The sequence below is a fragment of the Culex quinquefasciatus genome, chromosome 2, assembly GCF_015732765.1.
Source record: "Culex quinquefasciatus strain JHB chromosome 2, VPISU_Cqui_1.0_pri_paternal, whole genome shotgun sequence".
Taxonomy (NCBI): Eukaryota; Metazoa; Arthropoda; class Insecta; order Diptera; family Culicidae; genus Culex; species Culex quinquefasciatus.
Window position 1 is genome coordinate 210,246,750 of NC_051862.1, and position 22,658 is coordinate 210,269,407.

The 22,658-nt window shown below is 36.1% G+C and overlaps 1 protein-coding gene across 1 annotated transcript in view; it reads right to left on the bottom strand.

Moving 5' to 3' along the window:
- LOC6033300 (coiled-coil domain-containing protein 85C) overlaps positions 1-22,658 on the bottom strand; it is a 96,245-nt gene that overhangs the window by 35,969 nt on the left and 37,618 nt on the right. The window contains 1 exon segment of the mRNA XM_038254896.1: positions 12,941-14,706. Within this exon segment, the coding sequence (XP_038110824.1) occupies positions 12,941-13,966 (1,026 nt within the window). The 5' untranslated portion in view covers positions 13,967-14,706.

Here is a 22,658-nt window from a genome sequence, read left to right on the forward strand (position 1 = left end):
CGTGTCTTACCACTGGTCGTGGCCGGCGTCGGTATTGATCAGCACGATAGGGACCTTTGAAAATTGCGAAGGGGTGATGATTGGTTCCTACTTTTCATCTGTGGTCCACGGAGCAATGTTTGGGGGTCCTGGTCAATAACGAAGTAGCAGCTACGGGTAGACACCAATGCTATGCTATGCTATGCTATTGTTTCTTTTCTTTAATTCACTGTATTTAAGCAACTAAAGGTCCAACCTTTAATGTATCTTAGCCAATTTCATTGAAAATTTCATCGACCTTTCGAAAAAAATATTTTTAGGAATGGACTATCATAGACACTTAAAAAATCGGAAAACTAGAATTTTTCAATTAAAATTAAACTCTGCGACTAAGTCTTAAAAACTGTGCATTTCATCAAAAATCTGAAAACTACTTTTCGATTAGAAATTTTATTGTACATTAAAAACTGAAGTCAAAAATTATTTTCACTCAAATAAAAATTTCTTCTAAAAACTTTCAAAAATCACAATTCTTAAATTTTGGAAACATTCCAAATAGGCGTTACATTGATTTTTTGGTCCATTTGAAGTTAGTCTTGATTCCAAATTTCCAAAATTCCAAATAATTGTTTCAAAAAATCGGGAAATTTTACGGGGGAACGGCCGTGGCTGACTGGATACGGTGTTCGCTTTGTAAGCGAATGTTTTAGGGTTCGATTCCCATCTGCTCCCAACGAGAAAGTTAAGTACACAGAATTTTAAATGATGAATATGAACGAAAAATCAAAGTCGCTTGAGGCGGGGTTCGATCCTCCGTCCTTTGGATTGGTAGGCAAAAATGCTAACCTCTAGGCTATGACGACTTGGTAAGCTTGGACTGGAATTAGGAATACTGTTACAGAGAGCGAGTTGTGGCGCTATAACCACGGCAAATAGTGTCCAGGGCATTCGTGGAAATACAATGTCGGAGTACCAAACATTCTTAGATTAGATTAGATTAGATTAGAAAATCGGAAAATTTTACGGATGTTTCATTTTTTATCATTGAGAATCAAACCATAGAAATTGGAGGGCCGCAGAATCTCAGCAACGAGAGGTTCAATCTTCAATGTATCTTAGACAGTTTTATAAAATATTTTTTGAGCTTTAAAAAAATAGAAATGGTCACTTATGGTCACTATTTTGAAAATAAGTAACTGGAAATATTTCGCTGAAATCAAACATTCGGTGGATTTATCTTGAAAATGGGGCACTTTATCAAAAAATCTGTACTTTTCGATTCCAAATTCAATTTTAAATAATAAATGAGGAAAAAAAATTATATACGAAATTTAGATTTCTACCAATTTTTCAATTATTCTTAAGGCAGTTGCAAATAATTTTCAAAGTTTATGTCGCACCTCCTTCAAAATTGGTCTGAAAAATCAGGGAGCAAAAAAAGATTTTTCCAAAAAAAATCAAAATTTCCATGAAAATAGAAGTCTAATTAACTTAAAACAAGCTATAATACATTTTCTCCATTGATTATCATATTAAGCATGCCTGGGCTTGTTAAAAAATGTTTTGAATTTTTATGAAATTCCAATGTACAGCATCGCAAAAATTTTATTTTTCGCATAAAATAAAATTTTCGTCAATACTTAGATATTTTGGTAACTAATGATGGCAAAACAACCGGACAGATGTGTAATGCATTTTACAACACTTTTTTCATTAAAATGTTGAACCCATGGCTCGTAATTTCAGTTTGAAGTCTTTTCAACTTTTTTCCATTTATAAAAGGTTTTGAACATAATAAAACTTTGTTGGAATTTCAAAGTTTAAAAATAATCAATTCAAAAACGATGCAAAACCCCATTAAATAAAGCTTTCTATCTGTTGCACAAGGCAGTTATTTTGCTGTCGTTTGCTTATTTCAGAAACTTTTAAAATATGTATGACGGATATCTCATTATCACTTATCATAAAATTTTGATCAGCTTTCAAAACAATTTAAAACTAAATAAAGCTATTTGAATTATAAACCTGTATGTGTGCAAAAATATAACATAATTGGTGTGGTTTCCCTGCTGGCAATAAAAGTCAAAATATTCAAGAAAGTTGTATGTTTTGCCTTTTTCAAATAAATTTCAGAGTAATTGATATAATGAAATAATATCTGCCTAATTATTGCGGATTTCTTAAGGAGACAAACAAAACTTAAGGAACTGAAATTTAAGTGGTCTGATGACGAAAATTTCTGAATTAATCTCGTTTTTTCAACAGTGAGTGTTTCCTTCCATGTTCAAAATATGACAAATGGGCGTGCCATCTGGCGTCCGTGCCCATGCGCAATTTCGCAGATTCGTAGGATTTCTGTCTATCCGTCCAAATCCGTCTGTCGTTTTTCTCTGTTTCACTGTCTGTCACCCCACCCAAACAACAGAGACACCAACAACCAGTCGGCGAGTCTGCGCAGTCGAGAAAATTTATCATCGTCTGTTACCATTTTACTTGCCAACAGAAACATTTGTATATGCCTGCGAGTACAATGACGGCCACTTTTTTAAAAATTTATTTGTTTGTCCCCGCCGCTGTACCTCTTTATTCACCACTTTGTGAGTGTGTACTTTCATTCATCGTCGTCGCAATGAATGGCTTTTCGAATAGCCGGCCGCCCCACAGTGCGGAGAAGCCATATTTTCGATGAAGTTTCAGGGTCCCACCCAGGCCAGGCCAGACCAGGGGTCCAAGGGCTTGTTTTTGTTGTGCGGTCTCTCGAATTTTTGCAGTCACGGTTCAGTGCCAACCATGGCATCGGAAGTGCATTCAACGGTCTCGGACCGGCGACTTTTTCACAAGTGTGTGTGTGACTTGTTGCTAAAAATAGTGGCCCCCGGCTATCGGGTTTCTGGTTCTGGTTGAACGGAGCTGCACTTTTTTTTCGGCGTGGGTTGAGTGGTTCGCTTGAGGTGTCAAATTTCCGATTGAGATTTTTAACGCTTGTCGATGTGAGTGGGGAAAATCGGGCCTGAGAAAGGATCAGGTTCAGCGCGAAAGGTCGTTCATCTTTGGCAACTTTAAATTATCACTTTATTTGAACAATTTTCAGATTTTTGTTGATATCAAGCAATAAGAAGATCAAATTTAGATCAAATTCATCTGTAATGCTAATATAATGGCATCATTTTCTCACTTTTCAATTCCATTTCAAGCTCAATTGTTGCATTTCTGCCATCTTGAAGGTACCTTCATGATTGAAAATTTGCACTCACGAGGCAATTATGGCAAAATTTACACATTTTCCCCATGCAATTCATCCTCGAAGAGGAATTTCGTCAAAACAAGTTTTCAAAATAAAACCAAAGAATTGCTGCCCTTCAAGGGCCCACTCGATACATCACTCCCCTTCAAAATGATGATGATAATGATGATGGCACTCGGAGGGGTAGCTGTACCCTTAATTATGGCGCCCACTTCGAACAAAAAAAAGATGCAATCATTTCTTCTCCAATTTCGAATCTTTAAGCTCATTTGAGGTTAAACTCCAGCAGGAAAAAAAAAGAGAAAAGTTGAAGAATGTAGATTATTCCCAACGCACACCAGCGTAGACATTGACTGCAGTGATTTGCTCACTTTCGGCGCAGTTCCAGTTCGGAAGACAATTACAAACTTTTCAGCGCAAAGTCGATGAAATTACCCCCCCCCCCCCCCCCTGCCTTAATTGGTGTGCGTTGTGGTTGTTTCTGTGGAGTTTTTTTGCGGTCACCGTGGTAATTATAACTCCAAACAACAATTTTGCCTTTCTGTGCGAGATCTTTTAATTGTTTCATTTCTGCGGCTGCGTTGGACCTTGGTGAGAAAAATTTCGACCGTTGATTGTTTTGGCGATGGTTTTTCCTGTAAAATGCGTAGAACGTCGGTTATTGAAGTTTCTGAGTTTTTTTGGGCGGCTTGCGGAATCGGTGTATGGAAGGCCAAATTCCACTTTTGTGGCACAAATTTCCGCGTCGAATGACATTGACTAACTGCCCATTTTATGAAATTTTTGCATCGAACAATTTGGCCGAAACATTAGAGTACTTAAAAAAATGCGATCAGGGGCAGTAATTTGACTTTCAAATGAAAACTCGGAATTGTTTTGCGGATTTTTATACGTAGCCTCAAACCTCAAATCCCAGATCGATAACTTAACCTGCGTTCATTTCGCTCAAATTTTGCCATCAACATATTATTGCTGAAAAACTAACACCAGACGATCTCCTATTTTGACTATGGTTGCGTTGTTTTTTGCAAAAAATACTACACGGAAAACAAACATTTCCAAACATCGTGAAAAGCGTTTATGACAACAAAGTGTTAAAATTCCATGGTACGCTTTGAAAAACGTACCAAGAAATTGAGCATCTCGTCGTGGTTCTCAATGTCATGAACGGGAACAAATTTTCCTCCGCATATAATTTAATTTTTTTAAATTGTTCTTTTTCTTAACTGAAACTGAAACTCATCTACTAAAACATGACAAAGTTCTTCAAAAAATCTGTGGAAAATTTCCTACAAGATGCAGAATTCCCAAAGCTTTCCAATATTCTGGTTTAATATGGAGAGTTAAGAAAAACAACTTGGAGTTATTACATAAAAGCGTTATTCGAGAAATATTTGATTTAGCCAAAATCGCAATTACAGTCGACTCTCTGGCTGTCGATCTTCTCGATATCAATAATTCTCCATCTATCGATGAATTCTTCAGTCCCTTCAATCTGCATGCTTTAATTATCTTCATTCCTCGATATTTTCCTTTGCTTGAAGGATCTCTTCCTCGACGGTCCCTTGGATTCTGTTTGCTTTAAAAATCTCTTCCGGTTGTCAATAATTTCACTTCCTCATGGCTTGCATAGACATTTTTCTTGGCGAAACGAAGCTTTGAAGGGTGTTTGACATTAGTTTGTTTTTGTTTGATGGACGTTGCCATGATTCTCTCCCATAGCTGGGTATCAAGAAAAAATATTTTCAATCGAGTCTTCATTTTGCATCGTTCTGTAAACTGATGATTCTCTTCCTCGACGGTCCCTTGGATATTGACAACCAGAGAGTCGACTGTAGTATATTGTTATATTTTAGAAATCAATAGGTTTCTGAATTAGGTAGCCAATTCATAAGTTTAGTTTTAAAAACCACATTCTGCCACATGAGCTATACTAGGAGAAACATGCCCATTTTAAGCCTAATAAGCGGTCGTGTTTGAATGATGCTGGATAATCTGGATTGTTCCTCGAAATTCACTAAAACCAAGTACACCAACGAGTAGAGCAACTTTTTGTGAACATTTTTGTTTATTTTCACTTTTATTAAAAGTTATGCTATTCCTTTTACAAGCATTTGAAAAAAATATTTCCAAAATGTATTCTAATCCAACGAGAATGCATTGTGCAACTCCCATTTTTCTATTTTCAGCTCAGTTCTTTTTTCTTCCAGCGCTCTTTTGGGTCTGCTTAGTGCTGCCAAAAATGATGAAATTTTGAGCGAACACTCACGAAAAGTAACATTAATAGCGAAAGTTTCCCGGCAGCACTTGCTTACTCTAACAGACGCTGCACGAGCATGTTGGTGGTGTTGATGTCCTCCCTTTGTTCTTTATTTGCTTTTGCTCCTCGCTCGGTTTTCTTCAGGCTTCGATTGGAATGGATATTCAAAATTGAAACGTCAAAAGACTAAGCGCGTTTGTTTTTTTGATGGTGCTTGCTAGTTATTTACATTTTTCGGGATTATTTTCCAAGTGAATGACTAAGTAATGGTCAAAAGAACATTTTTCCGGTATTTGGAAGCAATTTTATATCTTAAGCGCTTTGAAATCGTTAGCGCAAGAGAAAAGATATTGATGGCGACTTTCGTTAAGCAGTTAACCTCTGATCTTGCGTGTGGATGTGTGTGCCACCAAAATGATGAGCATAATGGTCTCGCAAAATAGAAATTATGCCTTAAATTTGATCTTTTTGGCCAGTAGAGAGCGAGTTGTGGCGCTATAACGCCGGCAAGTAGTGTCCAGGGCATTCGTGGAAATACAATGTCCCATCCCAGAGGGTCCCGGAGTACCAAACCTTTTTAGCATGGTGCTCCCAACGAATACAACCAAACATCTCGGAGCGTGAGGTGGTGTGTCCCCACGCTTCTTCCTCCCCTGTCGATTCTGAATTGTGTTGTTGTTCGAACACTCAGTGCTCAAACTCAACCCAATTACGAGTCATCTCTGCGATACGGCTTTACGCAGTAGGCCTGGCCGCTTTAAAGCTTGTGATGTTTCAATGCATTCCGATGCAATGGCGCACTACAAATGTTAATAAATGACAAGAAGAGTGCTAGGCGTCATCTAACCTAAGGCACTCTCCAGGATCCCTTCGAAAGATTGGCTGCGCTAGGGTCTGATTAGATTAGATTAGATTAGATTAGAAATTTGATCTTTTTGGCCAGTAAATGACATAAATTTGCGTGCTAACTCGAGGCGGTGCTGTTGCTGGTAAGTTTATAGCCCAAATAGTATCAAACTCTCCATATGACGAAGATAGGTGTTTGATTAGAAAGGGTATATTTCCTTACTTAGTATTACTTATATTAGTGGCAAACAGTTCTGGACGATAAATAGCTAAAATTGCTGTTAAATAAACATATAAATTGAACATTTTGCATTTTCCTAGTGTTGTTGGACCCAACTCCATTGCAACGACCATTGCCAGATCTTCAAAGGGTTCACTTTTCATTTTCGTGTCTGTACACGTCGTCCAACCAAACGTAAAGTAAACTCACACACGCGAACTGGCGGTTCAAAAATGTAAAAATAAGAGTTACAACATAAAACGATCATGTTGTTGGTAATTCGAATGAAAAAGAGGTCGTGACGTCATGGGATCATAACAAGTTTAATTGTTTTGTTGGAAGAATTAGTTTGGGCGCATTAATTGAATGTAACGTTTTGTTTCAGTGTTTTCGACCGTTTGCCGTCAGTTTTCAAAACCGGCATCCACGAATGACCACGCATCCAAATCCGGTTCAACCAAAAAAGCCGTTAAAAACATGAAAAGTGAAATTTTCCCACTCATGCACGTGCGCTCAACGATCCAAAATTTTAACCAAAACAAACAAAATCACCAACAAATCAGCGCGGGGCCTATCGCGAAATCCCACACCGCGACGACGAGTGCGAGTGAGACAGGGAGAATAAGGTCAAAAACTTTCACCTTCGTTACCAGGCCGGCTGATCAATGACCACACACTCGACGGCTGCCGCCGCCGGTCAAACCGGGTCCGGGTGGTCATTCACACCCGCGGCTTTAACTCCACTCGTGAGTGAAAGATGCCCGCGCGGCCACAAAACTCGCTTTTTTTTGCGCCGCGCGCGAAACTCACACTTGACTCGCAGGCGATGGTGGTCGGTGAGCGGACACATGTGCTTCGTAGACTGAACCCAGGTGACACACGTTAGACTGCTTCAGATTTAAGGACCTTTGCGTCACTACCAGAGGGCACGAATAAAAATCAGAAACCAAAATCGTGAACAAGCGTTCTTGAAATTGGGAACCTCGAACAGAGCCGCGTTCAAGGTACCGATTTTTTAAACGCTTGTTCTCGATTTTGGGAAATGACTTTGGTCGTGGAGAAAGGATTTGCAACTGCGAATTGTAAAAATTTCCTAATTTTGAACTCTAAGAATTATCAAACAAGTCATTTCAACTTACGCGTCGTTTGATACCCATAATTCAAATTATGATTTATTATTAAACAAATTAAATTCACCTGTGAAAATTTTTGAGTACTTATATTTTTTCTAAAATTTCTTTTATTAGGTCCTTTTAGGACTGGTTAGGACCGAGTCGGCACTATTAAATTTAAACTTCCTAAATTATTATGCAAATGTTTTCGGTAAATTGAATGTCTGAGATGTTTTTTATAATATGTTAATTAAAAAAAGTTACTGTAATTGGGTTACCGTCAGTTATTGCCGATAAAAACACCGTTTTTCGATAACGGGTGCGAACTGTGAAGAAGAGATAAGTAGTTAAAAAAATTATAATGAGTTCAATTATGTTCGTGAGTTTTTACATTCTTTCAAAAATTATCAGTTGCAGTGGATTATTTGAAAGATGATTCTAATTTAATTCTGTGAATTTTGACATTCTTTTGAGCGTGATCAGCTTTTTTTAAACTAAATGGCATTAAAACAGTGTTTTTCAACCTTTTTCGTTCCATTCCCCCTTGACTAATTTAAAATGCCTCAATAAAATGAATGAAAATTTTGCAAAACGAAACATTCTAGTTTGAAAGAATGCTGAAACAAGCATTTCTTCTAATATTTGATATTCATACAAAAATTATGAATGTTCAACTCCATAAGAAGTAAATCAATTTGTTAATAATCTTCCTCTAAAACTCAAAGAACATCTCGTACTCTTTTCGAAATCAGATATATCGAGAATTTTTTCAAACAAATATTTGAAGAAGCACTCATGTATGAAACCATGTTATAACTTACAAAAGTAAACGTAAAACAATAAAAAAATAATTGAAAAAATGCCGTAAACTCAACTGAAACTTGATAAAAACAGATAAAATAAAAAAAAACTATCATTCAAATTTATTTACAAACATGTTAGTGTTTGATAAGGTGAAATTTACAAAGAGAATATCAGATAAAATTTCATTTTTTTGCATACTAGTTTAAATAAATTCGATTAATTATACATTCCTCTTCAAAAATTGTCAAATTCTCCCCCAGGGAGGAATTCCTCACCGGTTGAGAAAACTGCTTTAAAATATATTTGAGTTTTTTTTAATTATTTTCAAACACAAGCAGTTTTTGAAAGAAATGTTTTTTAAATATTTATTATGAATTTTAGTTTTTTTTTTTCAACATAACCAGATTGTTGAATTATTTATAAGAATTTGTTTATTTATTTTTCTTAGTTTTTTGCACCCTTACCAACCTAATCATTTATCCGTTAATGAATGTTCTCAGTCGTTTTAACATGAACAAAAACAATTAGTTTAACAGTAATTAGTTTTTTGTAAAAAAAATCCTGGGAGCTGTGCATTTTTTTTTAATTTGAGCACTAATTTATAACAAATAGGGTTTGATAAAATAATTTCTTTGAGTTTCTGCATTTATTAAAAATAAGCGGTGTATGGAGTTATTTAAAAAGAATTATTATTTGTTACATTTTTTGAGCAGATTTGAGCCCGTTTAAAAAAAATTATAAGTTTAAAAAACATTTTCAAATATTTTTTGGGTTTTTCATCATTTAAACAGAGAAAAATATTTTTAAAATCATTTGGTTGAATTAAGTAGTTTTGTGAGGACTTGTTTGGCTTTCTTTCCAAAGTGAACAAACATAAAAATATTTTTTTTTTTCGATGAATCAAATTTGTTAGTTTTTGCTTTCCTTTTAGGTAGCTACCTTTTTTCCTGTTTAGGCTCATTTTTTTATGCTCCATGATTTTTAAATACTTTTAAGGGTAGGGAGAGCAGCAAAAAATAATTTGCGTTAGCGTTCAGTTTAACGTAAATGTGAAATTATCATGGGATTTTGGTTTATTTATTTGACCCTTAGAAATAAAATTATAATTGGGAACATTTATTTTGAACGTTTTGTTTTTTATTTATTCAAAAATAATTGTGTTGTTCAAAATGTATTCAAACAAGTTTGTTGTGTCTAAAACATTGTTTTCCCAAAATGTTAAAAAAATTAAGCCACTTCAATTTTTTTAAGTTTTTGTATGTATAAGGTGGCCAACAGAGGCGCCGACTAGTCCAAAATGTTGGGGGGGGCACGGTTGTTTTCCAAAATCGTTAGGTGAGAGTGGCGATTTGATGTTTAAGTTTATTGTATATCACGAATTTTACCAATTTGAATATTACGATGTGATAAGAGTTTTTTTCATCCGGAATCCATTTTTTTTTTTTTGAAAAAGATAATTTAGTAAAACGTGATTGAGAATGTTTATTGGGGGAACTTTTTATATGTTTGGTTTCTAATTGGCATATTCTCACTTATTTTCCAGAAGTAACAGTAAATAATAAAAATTATCAGGTATTTAAAATTCAACAACACAAATATTCTAAAAATGAAAACAAAAGTAAAAAGCAAAAATTTAGAACTTTAGAAATTGGAAAATGCAAATAAAAAAACAATTTTTTTTTCAAATCTGCAATTTAGAAAAAAATAGCAGAAAAACATAAATATTCCAAAATTTAAAAAAAGTTTTAAAAACCCTAGGGTTAAAAAAAACTCATGGCTTAAAAATGTTAAGAAATCAAAAGTTGAAATTCAGAAATTCAAAAAATCAGAAATTTGGAAATTACAAAAAAAAAACAATGTTTAAAAAAATCGAAAATTAAACATCAATTTATTTGTTCAGAATTTAGGAATTTAAGAATTTAAGAATTTAAGAATTTAAGAATTTAAGAATTTAAGAATTTAAGAATTTAAGAATTTAAGAATTTAAGAATTTAAGAATTTAAGAATTTAAGAATTTAAGAATTTAAGAATTTAAGAATTTAAGAATTTAAGAATTTAAGAATTTAAGAATTTAAGAATTTAAGAATTTAAGAATTTAAGAATTTAAGAATTTAAGAATTTAAGAATTTAAGAATTTAAGAATTTAAGAATTTAAGAATTTAAGAATTTAAGAATTTAAGAATTTAAGAATTTAAGAATTTAAGAATTTAAGAATTTAAGAATTTAAGAATTTAAGAATTTAAGAATTTAAGAATTTAAGAATTTAAGAATTTAAGAATTTAAGAATTTAAGAATTTAAGAATTTAAGAATTTAAGAATTTAAGAATTTAAGAATTTAAGAATTTAAGAATTTAAGAATTTAAGAATTTAAGAATTTAAGAATTTAAGAATTTAAGAATTTAAGAATTTAAGAATTTAAGAATTTAAGAATTTAAGAATTTAAGAATTTAAGAATTTAAGAATTTAAGAATTTAAGAATTTAAGAATTTAAGAATTTAAGAATTTAAGAATTTAAGAATTTAAGAATTTAAGAATTTAAGAATTTAAGAATTTAAGAATTTAAGAATTTAAGAATTTAAGAATTTAAGAATTTAAGAATTTAAGAATTTAAGAATTTAAGAATTTAAGAATTTAAGAATTTAAGAATTTAAGAATTTAAGAATTTAAGAATTTAAGAATTTAAGAATTTAAGAATTTAAGAATTTAAGAATTTAAGAATTTAAGAATTTAAGAATTTAAGAATTTAAGAATTTAAGAATTTAAGAATTTAAGAATTTAAGAATTTAAGAATTTAAGAATTTAAGAATTTAAGAATTTAAGAATTTAAGAATTTAAGAATTTAAGAATTTAAGAATTTAAGAATTTAAGAATTTAAGAATTTAAGAATTTAAGAATTTAAGAATTTAAGAATTTAAGAATTTAAGAATTTAAGAATTTAAGAATTTAAGAATTTAAGAATTTAAGAATTTAAGAATTTAAGAATTTAAGAATTTAAGAATTTAAGAATTTAAGAATTTAAGAATTTAAGAATTTAAGAATTTAAGAATTTAAGAATTTAAGAATAACTTAAGAATTTAAGAATTTACGACCAAAAAGCAATTTTTAAAAAGAAATCAAGAAAAAAATACCTAAAATTACTCAAAAAATATCGAATTTATCAGCATTTTTTAAATGTAAAGCTGTCATCAAATGACCATTTTGAAAAGTGTTTCAGTTCATTTTCGCTAAATCCTGATCTACAATGGCAAATCGCAGAATGTTGCGTCTGAAAACTTGATGATTGTTTTGACAAGAGTTTGCGTAAGTTTGCTCTTGTATACTAAGTTTGCTGGTTTTCCTACCTAGTTAGCATAAGAGAGCGCAGTAGTATAGATGAAACGTTGTCGATTTAAAAAACAACAAATGTTTTTGAACTATTTTACAGATTCGCTTACAAGAATTCTATCCAATTCCAATTCAGTTTTAGGTATTATTTTCAATTATTTCTGTGATTTTTTTTTGTAATATTTAAAATAAGAATATTTTTCTTCTAAAATTTCTGGGGGGGGGCACAATGTATGGGCTGCCCCCCCTGCCCAATTTTAAGGGGGGCAAAAAGTACCGTGCCCCCCCAGAGTCGGCGCCCCTGGTGGCCAAAGTCAAAAACACCTAATTTTTTTTAAATATTTGCAATAGTCTTATTTGATTGAAAAATCACTGCATTTATGTTAAATTGAAATTAATATTTATAAAAAATAAGCATGCAACTAAGTTTGTGTGCAAGTTTGTAGGGATGTCAAAAAAAGATCTTTTTGCAATTCCGTCGTGAAACTACTTACTTTTCCTGTCATTCTTTAACGACGAAATAGCCTAATTTTCTGTACCAAAAATAACAGAATCGAATAGCATTCCTTTCCAAATAAATGCTGAAAAGTTCAACTTTTCAGCAATGAAATGGGTACTGAAAAAATGAACTCTTCAGCACTTGTTTCGAAAAGTAACACTTTTCAACATTTTTTTAATTTAAACGATTTATTGACAAAATACATGAAAGTTTGACTTAAAATTTCACTCAATGGGTGTTTTTCGGAATAGCAAAAAATGTTTCGGAATAGCAAAAAATGTTTCGGAATAGCAAAAAATGCAAAACTTGATTAGCACTCGTGCTGAAAAAATTTTCTTTTTGCAACTTGTTGCATAAACTACTATTTTAACATTTAAAATTTCCAAAGAGGTTTTGAAACATCTGGGAATGGTGACAACTTTTGTTTCAAAAAATATGTAATTTTTACATCAAAAACTGAGGATGCTGAGGAACTTGAGGATTTTTAAAGTGATGTAATATTCAACTAACTTAATTTTCAGCCTTTCAAAACATTTTTTTCTGCGTTATTTGTCATATTTTTCCTTTATTAAAAAAATATCTGGCCCCGATCACTTTAGAAAAACAAGGCCCAAAAAGTCGGGTACCCCTAAACAATGGGTTAAGAACCTACCTGAAAGTGTCGATTCTGCTCGATCGACGATATCCGGCCGCCGCCCCCGCTCGACGAGGTCGGCGTGGACGACGTCTCCGACTCGGCCTTCCGGACAAACTTGAGCATCTCCTGCTGTTGCTGCTGCTGGTGTTGATGATGATTTGGGTGTTGCTGATTGTTGTTGTTGTTGTTGGCGACGGACGTCGGGATTGGTGGCGCTTGTTGGCTCGGCGGTTGATGGTGATGGACGATGGCCGTCGTTTGCTGGATGTGACCCTGGGACTGGGGTTGCGGGGAGGGTTGGGTTGGTTGTTTTGGGTGTTGTTGTTGTTGTTGTTGTTGTTGGAGGTGTTGCTGTAGGGATCGCGTTGAGCTGGTGGTGGTTTGGTCCTCGGACGAGGATTCGGAGCTTAGACGAAGGTGTGGTGGGGGTGGTGGGAGGTGATGGGATGGTTGTTGGTGGTTGTTGGGGGCGAGTTGTTGGTGTTGGTTTGAGAAGCGGAGATGGGACCGTGGGACGGCGAGCCTCGAGGGGTTGAGCTGGTGTTTGAGGTTTTCCGGGAGGTAGAGTCCGGATGATTTTGGGATTTCCGGGGGGAATTTGAGGTGGTGGTGACCGGTGTTGAGGTCGGTCGGGTAGATAATGCTAGGAACTGTTGACGATCTCGCCAGAGGTGGGATGCCGCCGTTACGGATGATGTGGTGCTTGAGGATGCCTCCCGGAGGTTGCGGGGGCGGTTGATAGCGTGGCGGAATGTGGGATGCCGCCTGTTGGGCCTGTTTCTGCTGCTGCAGAACTTGCTGCTGTTGCGACTGAACTGGTGGTTTGGTTCCACCGTTCAGCGCGGACGACGGTTGGCCGCCGACAGTCGTACCTGTCGAAGTGCCGTTGCTGGACTGCTGTCCGTTGGTGGTGGATGAACTGGCCGCTATCGGTGGCGGCGGTTGTTTTAGTTTGGATTTCTGTTGTAGTATTGGCTGTTTGTTACTTGTCAGACTGATAATATTTCCAGATAGCTTCAGGTTATTACTATTTGTTGACATGACTACGGGAATGCTGCGTGTGGGATTGAGAGAGGAATGTGTTGGGGACGACGACGTTCTTGTCGCTCGGGCTAAGCTGGGTCGCGGCACGTTAATTACTTAACTTTCCAAGGGGACGACAAATGCTTCTTTTTTCCTTAGATATAGATTTCACTGGGGTGCTTTCTTCGTGGTGAGTCGTAGACGAACAAACACACACACTCGCTACAAGATAACTCTAACTAGTCGTCGACGTTCGGGAGGCACTTAAAACGCTAGATTGAAATACCACATCTTCGCTTCGTTTCCACATTCGATCATCACATTCTTTGTAACTTCACCGCGCGCGCACTAGCTCTTATCACCTTCAGCCTTCGCCTATCCAAATAGCTACTCGCTCATCTTCCTCTTCAATCCTCCAGCTTTATTCCACTTCTTCGTTGCCTCACTTGTTTCTCTTCACTTTCCACCTTATCAAACACTAACTATTACGGCATTTTCCAGTGGGCATTCTTCGCGCGATGCAGGCAAAAAGTAATTCTTTATCACTACCGCGCCTCACCATAACTCTGGCGACCGTCCACAGCGAACCAGCCCGGGCAGCAATCCCCGGCAACGAAATCCATACTCTGGAACACCACCGGTCAGGTCGTCGCTCAGCACCGCCCGAAACACACTGACTGACCGCGCAACAGTCTTCAACAGTCGTGTCCTCGCAGGTTCGTGCGCAAAAAAGTCGTTGAAGTCCTAAAATTTTGAACCTGAAACAAGAGAGAGAGAGAGAGAGAGAGGGTGAGTGAGACAACGTTAACTCGTTACAATTCCAAACTTAACGAAAACGCTTTCCTCGCGGCCGGCGTGGCGGCGTCGAAACTTGATTTTTTTTTGTTTTTGGGTGGTGCGGAGGTTGGGGGGTAGCGGGTTCTGGGGGTTAAAGGGGTCTCCCCGGGGGCGACCCGCGCGGAGAGCCGTAGAAAAGGAACATAACAAAAAACTCGAATTCGCACTAGCACACACACGCGCGATCTTCGGGGGGTCTCCATTCACTCGTGCGATCGGGTAACTGGCGCTGTCGGTGGCAGGTGCCAGGATATTGGATCAACCGAGAGTTTGTACAACCAGTGTCTGGTAGAAATTTTAGTTTGGTGAGCTTCAGTAGACTAAACTGCATCAATATGAACTATTTGGGTGCAAAATGTATTTAACTTTAATCTTAAAAACAATTATAAAGTTCTTATCAAGAAGTACTTCTGACTGTTTTTTTTTTTTTGGCAAATTTTTTAAAACAAATTGAGTTCAAAAACCCTAAAGCACTGTGAAGTTCTGGATGATCTACCAAGACTCAACTACTTCTCAATCAATCAATTACCACACAAATACAATACCTTTCTCCCTCCCGAGGAATCTCACCAACATTTCGGCCCGCTGAATCATCCGCGAAACTTGTTACCTAAAAGTTGCGTCCCTCTTCGACTCCCTTGAAGCGTCCGATTGCTTCAGCCCAAAACCCCATAAGAGCAAGCGAGAAGCTGCGCAAAAACCTGATCTTCCTCCTCGTCCTCCATGGTGGGCCAGCACCTGAACACCGAGGGATGCTGCGCGAAGAAGGGCCGACGCCGCCGCCACCGATCTTGTATGGCATGTCGTGGCGTGGCGCGGTCCAAGATCTGGTTTTGAAGATCCACGAGGTCCAACTCGAGCGGGGGGAGCTTGGGAGTGAGACGCGGAATCCGATACCGATAAAAGGCCGAAGAGCATGGCAAAAATTTCTCATGCATGGCCCCTCTTATGCTACGCCGCGCCGTCCGTGAGGCCTTTTTATGTATGCGAGTGGCGATTCTGGCCGCCCTGGCCACTTTTGGAGAGCCGGTCCTCGCGTGAAACGTGCTTTCTCGCAGGGAATGTTTTCAAGAGTAGTGGTCTTCTTCCCCTCCGATGTCGACGGGCAGACCTTTTGCGATGTTGCGATGTTGATTTCTCACAAACGAGGAGTACAACAACAAAAAAAGGTTGCCACACACGGTGCGGTTCTGTTTTTGTGGGTACTGTGGATGTGACTTTAAATTGAATTGGAAATTTTGAGGTCTAAATTTAGACGTGGTCGCAGAGTTGAGAATTAATTCAATTAGTCGTGGATTTTGGCAGTTACTTGGAGGACCACCTAAAAGTGATATCTGACATTTTTCTCGGGAAAAGCCAAAAGGTCATCAAACCCCCATTGAGCAACCCCGCAAAAGTCCACTCAATTCCGGAGTCGAAATCGAAAGTGTTACGTAGCAGCTCCCTAATGGGTGTGTTGTTACCTTCCAAAAGCTCTCTTACAAGGCGATGATTGGATCACATAAAAGCCCCCCATAAACCGCACACGTACTTACTGTAAATGGTCGAACATCGAAGAAAATAAAACAAAACCCAACAAACAAACATCAAATTCAACCGCACACCCATAAAACCCCCGTCTGATTTAAGCCAACAAAAAAAACGTGTTAAATCAACTTAACGAGCCCACTGCTCTCAACACGTCATTGGAAATGAATCAAAACCACTAATTGGAGTGGCTAATTTTTGATCATTGAGAGAGAAAAAAAGCAGCAACAATCTCCGAAATTAGGCGAAATTGAGCAGAAATAAACGCGTGCCCGTTTAAGACTAATGAAAATAAACGATATAATCATAAGACACGAGCAGGCGGCGTTCGCACACATAAAAGAGTATCTCCGCGATCGGGACGTCGTGGTAATGGTACAAATTAGAGCGGAATTAGATCCGAAACGCATTAGCAGTGGTGGATGCACCTTATTAGCACTACTTGATCGGTTGGTTCGAGCGGTTTGAACTTTCGATTGACCTTTGATGGAAGAGTTAAGAGAAAATATAGAAAGCAAAAAAAATAAAAAAATTAAAAACGTTGAAAGAGCTACAATTGAACTCATTTTCTTTAAAGAACTTGTAAATGGATAACATCAGTAAAAGACAACTCATTTTAAGAATAAACATAAATCATAAATCTCAATGGGTAATTCTCTACCAACTCACACAAAATCGGGAAAAGTTGCCCCGACCCCTCTTCGATTTGCGTGAAACTTTGTCCTAAGGGGTAACTTTTGTCCCTGATCACGATTCCGAGGTCCGTTTTTTGATATCTCGTGACGGAGGGGCGGTACGACCCCTTCCATTTTTGAACATGCGAAAAAAGAGGTGTTTTTCAATAATTTGCAGCCTGAAACGGTGATGAGATAGAAATTTGGTGTCAAAGGGACTTTTATGTAAAATTAGATGCCCGATTTGATGGCGTACTCAGAATTCCGAAAAAAACGTATTTTTCATCGAAAAAAACACTAAAAAAATTTTGAAAATACTCCCATTTTCTGTTACTCGACTGTAAAAATTTTTGGAACATGTCATTTTATGGGAAATTTAATGTACTTTTCGAATCTACATTGACCCAGAAGGGTCATTTTTTCATTTAGAACAAAATTTCTCATTTTAAAATTTCATGTTTTTTTCTAACTTTGCTGGGTTATTTTTTAGAGTGTAACAATGTTCCACAAAGTTGCCATGATCGATGATGACCAACTTGTTTTGTTTTTGCAATAAAGATAGTTTTTAAATGTTAAAATTCTATTTCACTTCAATTTTTATTCAGACAGTGATATTTTTTTCATTTTTTTTAGAAAAATCATGATTTCAAAAACTGTAAAACAAAGAAAACTTTGTTTTTGCAAATTTGCAGTCGGAAAGAACTTTATATAAATTTTGGTACACTATTTTATAAGTTATAACCACAAACACTTTTTTTTTCCTTTTTTTACCTGTTGAAGTCATGACCAACCTTGAACATCTCTGAATTTTTTTTCAATATGTCAAAAATTGTTGTAAAATAATACATCATACCCCATCCCAGTTGATTTACAATTATTAGTTTATAAAAAACTAAGTTTCAGCAAACAAAATAATTTTACATTTACATTTTACGCATTGAAATTTCACAAAAAAAATATAACAAATTGAAAAATCAATCAAATTAGGGGTGATCCAATATATTCTATTCTGTATTCGCATTCAAAACAAGGCTCAACATTTTAACAAAACTACGTATTTTCGGAAAAAAAAACTCAAAATGTGAATTACAAAAAAATTAAAGTATTTGCATTTCGAAAATAATAATACTTTTCAAAAAAGTACTAGTTTTTTTTAAAGAGATCTTTCATACCTTTTGGCAGGATTTTTTTAACCCGAAATTTTACGAAAAAAAACTCATCATTTTAGTTGTTGAATGGAACTATTTTTTTTAATTTGAAGATTTCACTAAACTACTTTTTCGTACTTTATTAAAAAGTTACGTGGGTCTCGTGGCGCAGGGGTAGCAGCTTCGGCTGCCGATCCCGATGATGCTATGAGACGCGGGTTCGATTCCCGCCTTATCCACTGAGCTTCTATCGGATGGTGAAGTAAAACGTCGGTCCCGGTTTCTCCTGTCTCGTCAGAGGCGCTGGAGCAGAAATCCCACGTTAGAGGAAGGCCATGCCCCGGGGGGCGTAGTGCCAATAGTTTCGTTTTTTTAAAAGTTACGTTTAGTACTGAATAGAAAATATGTATGTATGTATAATACTATTTTTTATATATAAACTTATAAAAAAATAGTATTTTCAAAATATTTTTTATTTATTCGAATCGTATGCAAATTTATCGATCATTTGATACCCAACACTCAAACTTTTAGTATTTTTGGAGAATACAGTCCAGACTCAATTATTCGATGGTCTTGGAGAAATGTCACTTTGGATAATCGAAGCATGCAAAAAAACACATTATTTTCGTTGACTTATTGATTTTCGAGCTAAACTACTCCGAAGTGAATAATAACTTTTGAATGGCGGTTATGAAATATTGTAAAAAATCATTTGACAATATAAAAAGCAATCAACTACTAAAATCTGGCAAAAAATATAAATATTGAAAAAGAAAGCCATAGTTTCAAAATTTGCATAGAAAAATTGTTTTAAAGTGCATTTACACTAATTCAATTGTTGTTTCAATCATTAGTCTTCAAAGAATGTAAAATTTGACGAAAACAAAAATTTTGCGAAAAAAATAATTTGCGAAAATTTTTAAATTAACCCTAATATTGTCGCCGTCGTGCAAACTTGTCGTAGGTGCATTTTGGGCAAAATTGAGTTAAGAACGCAATTTTGTGCATCTCACAATGCCACATCTTTTGACCTTCACAGATCCCCAAAATTCGATTTCAATCCTAAGATATTCAATGAAAACCTAAAAAGCTCCGAAATTTTTTTGTCACTTTTCATATAAAAGTATTTTCAATCTTGTCGTGCTATCTTGTCACTCTCTGAAAATTTATATAAGTGCGACAAAAGGCCAAAGGGATTTCAGGTCAGGATGCGTTTGACGCACGTACAAGCTAGACTACCATAAACATTTGTAATTATAACTCGGGACTCCAGCAACCAACTTCAACCAAACTTCGGGACAATGCACAGAATGGTCAGCCAAACAAAACGTGTTTGTTATTGTTTACATTGCGTGCTCTCGTTTTTGTTTATTCAAGGTCAAACATTGAAACGCGTTTTTCTCGGAACGTCAAAATGGCGGGTGCGACAAGATAGCACGACGTCGTCGATATGCTAAAAATGATTCTAAACTTAGGGGAATGCATTTTAAATTTATTTTAGCTGATTGCCGTTCAATTTCCATTGAAATTTTGAAGTTTTTTGAAAACATGTTTTTTACCCCCTGATTTTTCGGGCCAACTTCGAAGGGGGGGAGACAAAAACTTTAAATAAAATTTTTACCAGAAAATGCATTTGGCATGCTAAAAGGCAACCAATAATTCAATTTTGACTAAAATGGGTCAGCAGAACTCGATTTAATTAATAAGAAAATAAAAAAAATAAACAAAAATCTTGTTTTGGTTCATGATTTGATTACTCAAAGTCCCATATAAAAACTTGGATAATAGAACTTCGGACAATCAAGTCTGGACTTTACTGTAAAAATGTATGAAAAAATCCCGATAATTGGTTATCCAAGTTGCAATAACCAAAATTTTTAGTATTTTTTCGATAAGCATTACGAGCGAGTCCACGAGCAAAGCATACCCATCTCGCATCGACCTCACCAATCTGCCTGAAATTTTCAGGGGTTGTTTGTACATATAAAACTAGCATCTGGCCAAAATATGAGCACTCTAGGTCAACGGGAAGTGGGGCAAATCGGGACACAAAGTTTGGTGGTTCAAAAACGTCAAAAATCTTAAAAAGGCTATAACTTAGGCAAAATTCAATTTAATTTCAAAATTCAAAATGCATCTGAAAGGGCTTAGAAAACTCAAATAAAAAAATGTTCCATCCAGATATCAACTCGCTTCGACCTGCAGCTTATAGGGGACATCTAAGACTATCATCTGAGACTGAGAACGCTTTGGGTAAGGCAGTTTAACATATTAAATAAACACTTTTACTTTTAGTGAATTTTTGATTGTAAATTTTTGCTCTGAGGACCCCTTAGATCCCATTTTCTGGTGATTATTGTATCATATTTGTGTTTCTGAGACAATTTCACATAAAAAAACATGCATAAAAATGGTTATTTTCATCAATTTTAACCATTTAAAAAATGAAAGTAAAAAAAAATCTTCGATTCACATTTATTGAAAATCAAGTTCGTTTCCAAGGATACTAGATGACACCAGAAAAACTAACTTAATCCACCTATGTGGTTGGAACCTTCCTCACTCATTACCAACAGTAAATTTACATACATTTAAGTGAGATCCAGCTTCAAAAAAGTACATAAATGTCACTTAAGTGACCATATCTCGAGACAGGGTTGCCAGATCTTCAATGTTTTAGACTCGTTGGAAAGGTCTTTTGATAACCTAACCAACGATGGGTCGGATGGTGGATCCGAACATAGTTTACATACATTTAAGTGAGATCCGGCTTCAAAAAAGTACATAAATGTCACTTAAGTGACCATATCTCGAGACAGGGTTGCCAGATCTTCAATGTTTTAGACTCGTTGGAAAGGTCTTTTGATAACCTAACTAACGATGGGTTGGATGGTGGATCCGGACATAGTTTACGTACATTTAAGTGAGATCCGGATATATGTGAAAATACATTTTTATACATAACTTTTGAACTACTTATCGAAACTTCAATCTGTATAAAACTCGATCTATGGGACCCTAAACCAAGTCGAATGCAACAGGTTCGGGTAAAATCGGTTCAGCCAGTGCCGAGAAACGTGAGCTAGTTTGTTGGTCACATACATACATACCCACACACATACACACACACATACACACACACATACACACAGACATTTGTTCAGTTTTCGATTCTGAGTCGATATGTATACATGAAGGTGGGTCTACGACGTTTTTATACAAAGTTCATTTTTATTTTTTAAAGGGTTAAAATGGATGAAAATAAACATTTTTGTGCATGATTCTATCGTGAAATTGTCTCAGGAACACGAATATCATGAAATTATCACCAGAAAATTTGATCTAAGGGGTCCCCCGAGCAAAAATTTACAACCAAAAAAATCACTTAAAGAAAAAGTGTTTTTTAATACGTTAAACTGCCTTACCCAAAGCGTTCTCAGTCTCAGATGGTAGTCTTAGATGTCCCCTACAAGCTGTACGTCAAAGCGAGTTGATATCTGGATGGAACACTTTTTTATTTGAGTTTGAAAATTATGCTATTTTTTCACTAAAATGCTAATAACTCCCTTCAGATTCAACCAATTGGGATGCTTTTTCCTGCATTTTGTTGCATTTTCTAAGCCCTTCCAGATGCATTTTGAATTTTGAAATTAAATTGAATTTTGCCTAAGTTATAGCCTTTTTAAGATTTTTGACATTTTTGAACCACCAAACTTTGTGTCCCGATTTGCCCCACTTCCCGTTGACCTAGAGTGCTCATATTTTGGCGAGATGCTAGTTTTATATGTACAAACAACCCCTGAAAATTTCAGGCAGATTGGTGAGGTCCAAACGACGTCCCATACAAAGGGGTATGCCTTGTTCGTGGACTCGCTCTTACAATTTAAAAAACCAGGAAAAGATATTTTTGATTCATTAAATTAAATTTTAATGGCAATCGAAAGCAGACAACATTTTTGATATAAACATTGAAAAATATTTAGACGTAAAATAATTTTAGACGTTTAAGGACATCTTGAAGCCAAAAAAGAAGCAAACAAAAAAACGTTCGCGAAGCTCACATGAATTAATTAAACACTACGCAGTAATTATTCAATCTCCTGCCCCGGCTGGAGGTGACTCAGCTCAACTAAACCGCGCAGTTGATTGAAGTTGGGCACACAACACACTTTTCAGGGCCATCTTAAGTCTGGTGATCTCCCAGAGGCCCCCGCAGATCGTCGATTGAAGTCGACGACGTGACCACATTTCCATGGTCCAAGATCGCGGGTAATGACGGCTCGCCGGAGGAGCAGCCTTAAAAACCGCCGAAAAATACCGGAGGGAAAAAAATTGATGGCACCGCGCTGGAAAAGCCGTGGGAATCAGATTTGGGGGTTGTGATCAGGGGCGCCGACTCTGGGGGGGCACGGTACTTTTTGCCCCCCTTAAAATTAGGCAGGGGGGGCAGCCCATACATTGTGCCCCCCCAGAAATTTTGGAAGAAAAATATTCTTATTTTAAATATTACAAAAAAATCAC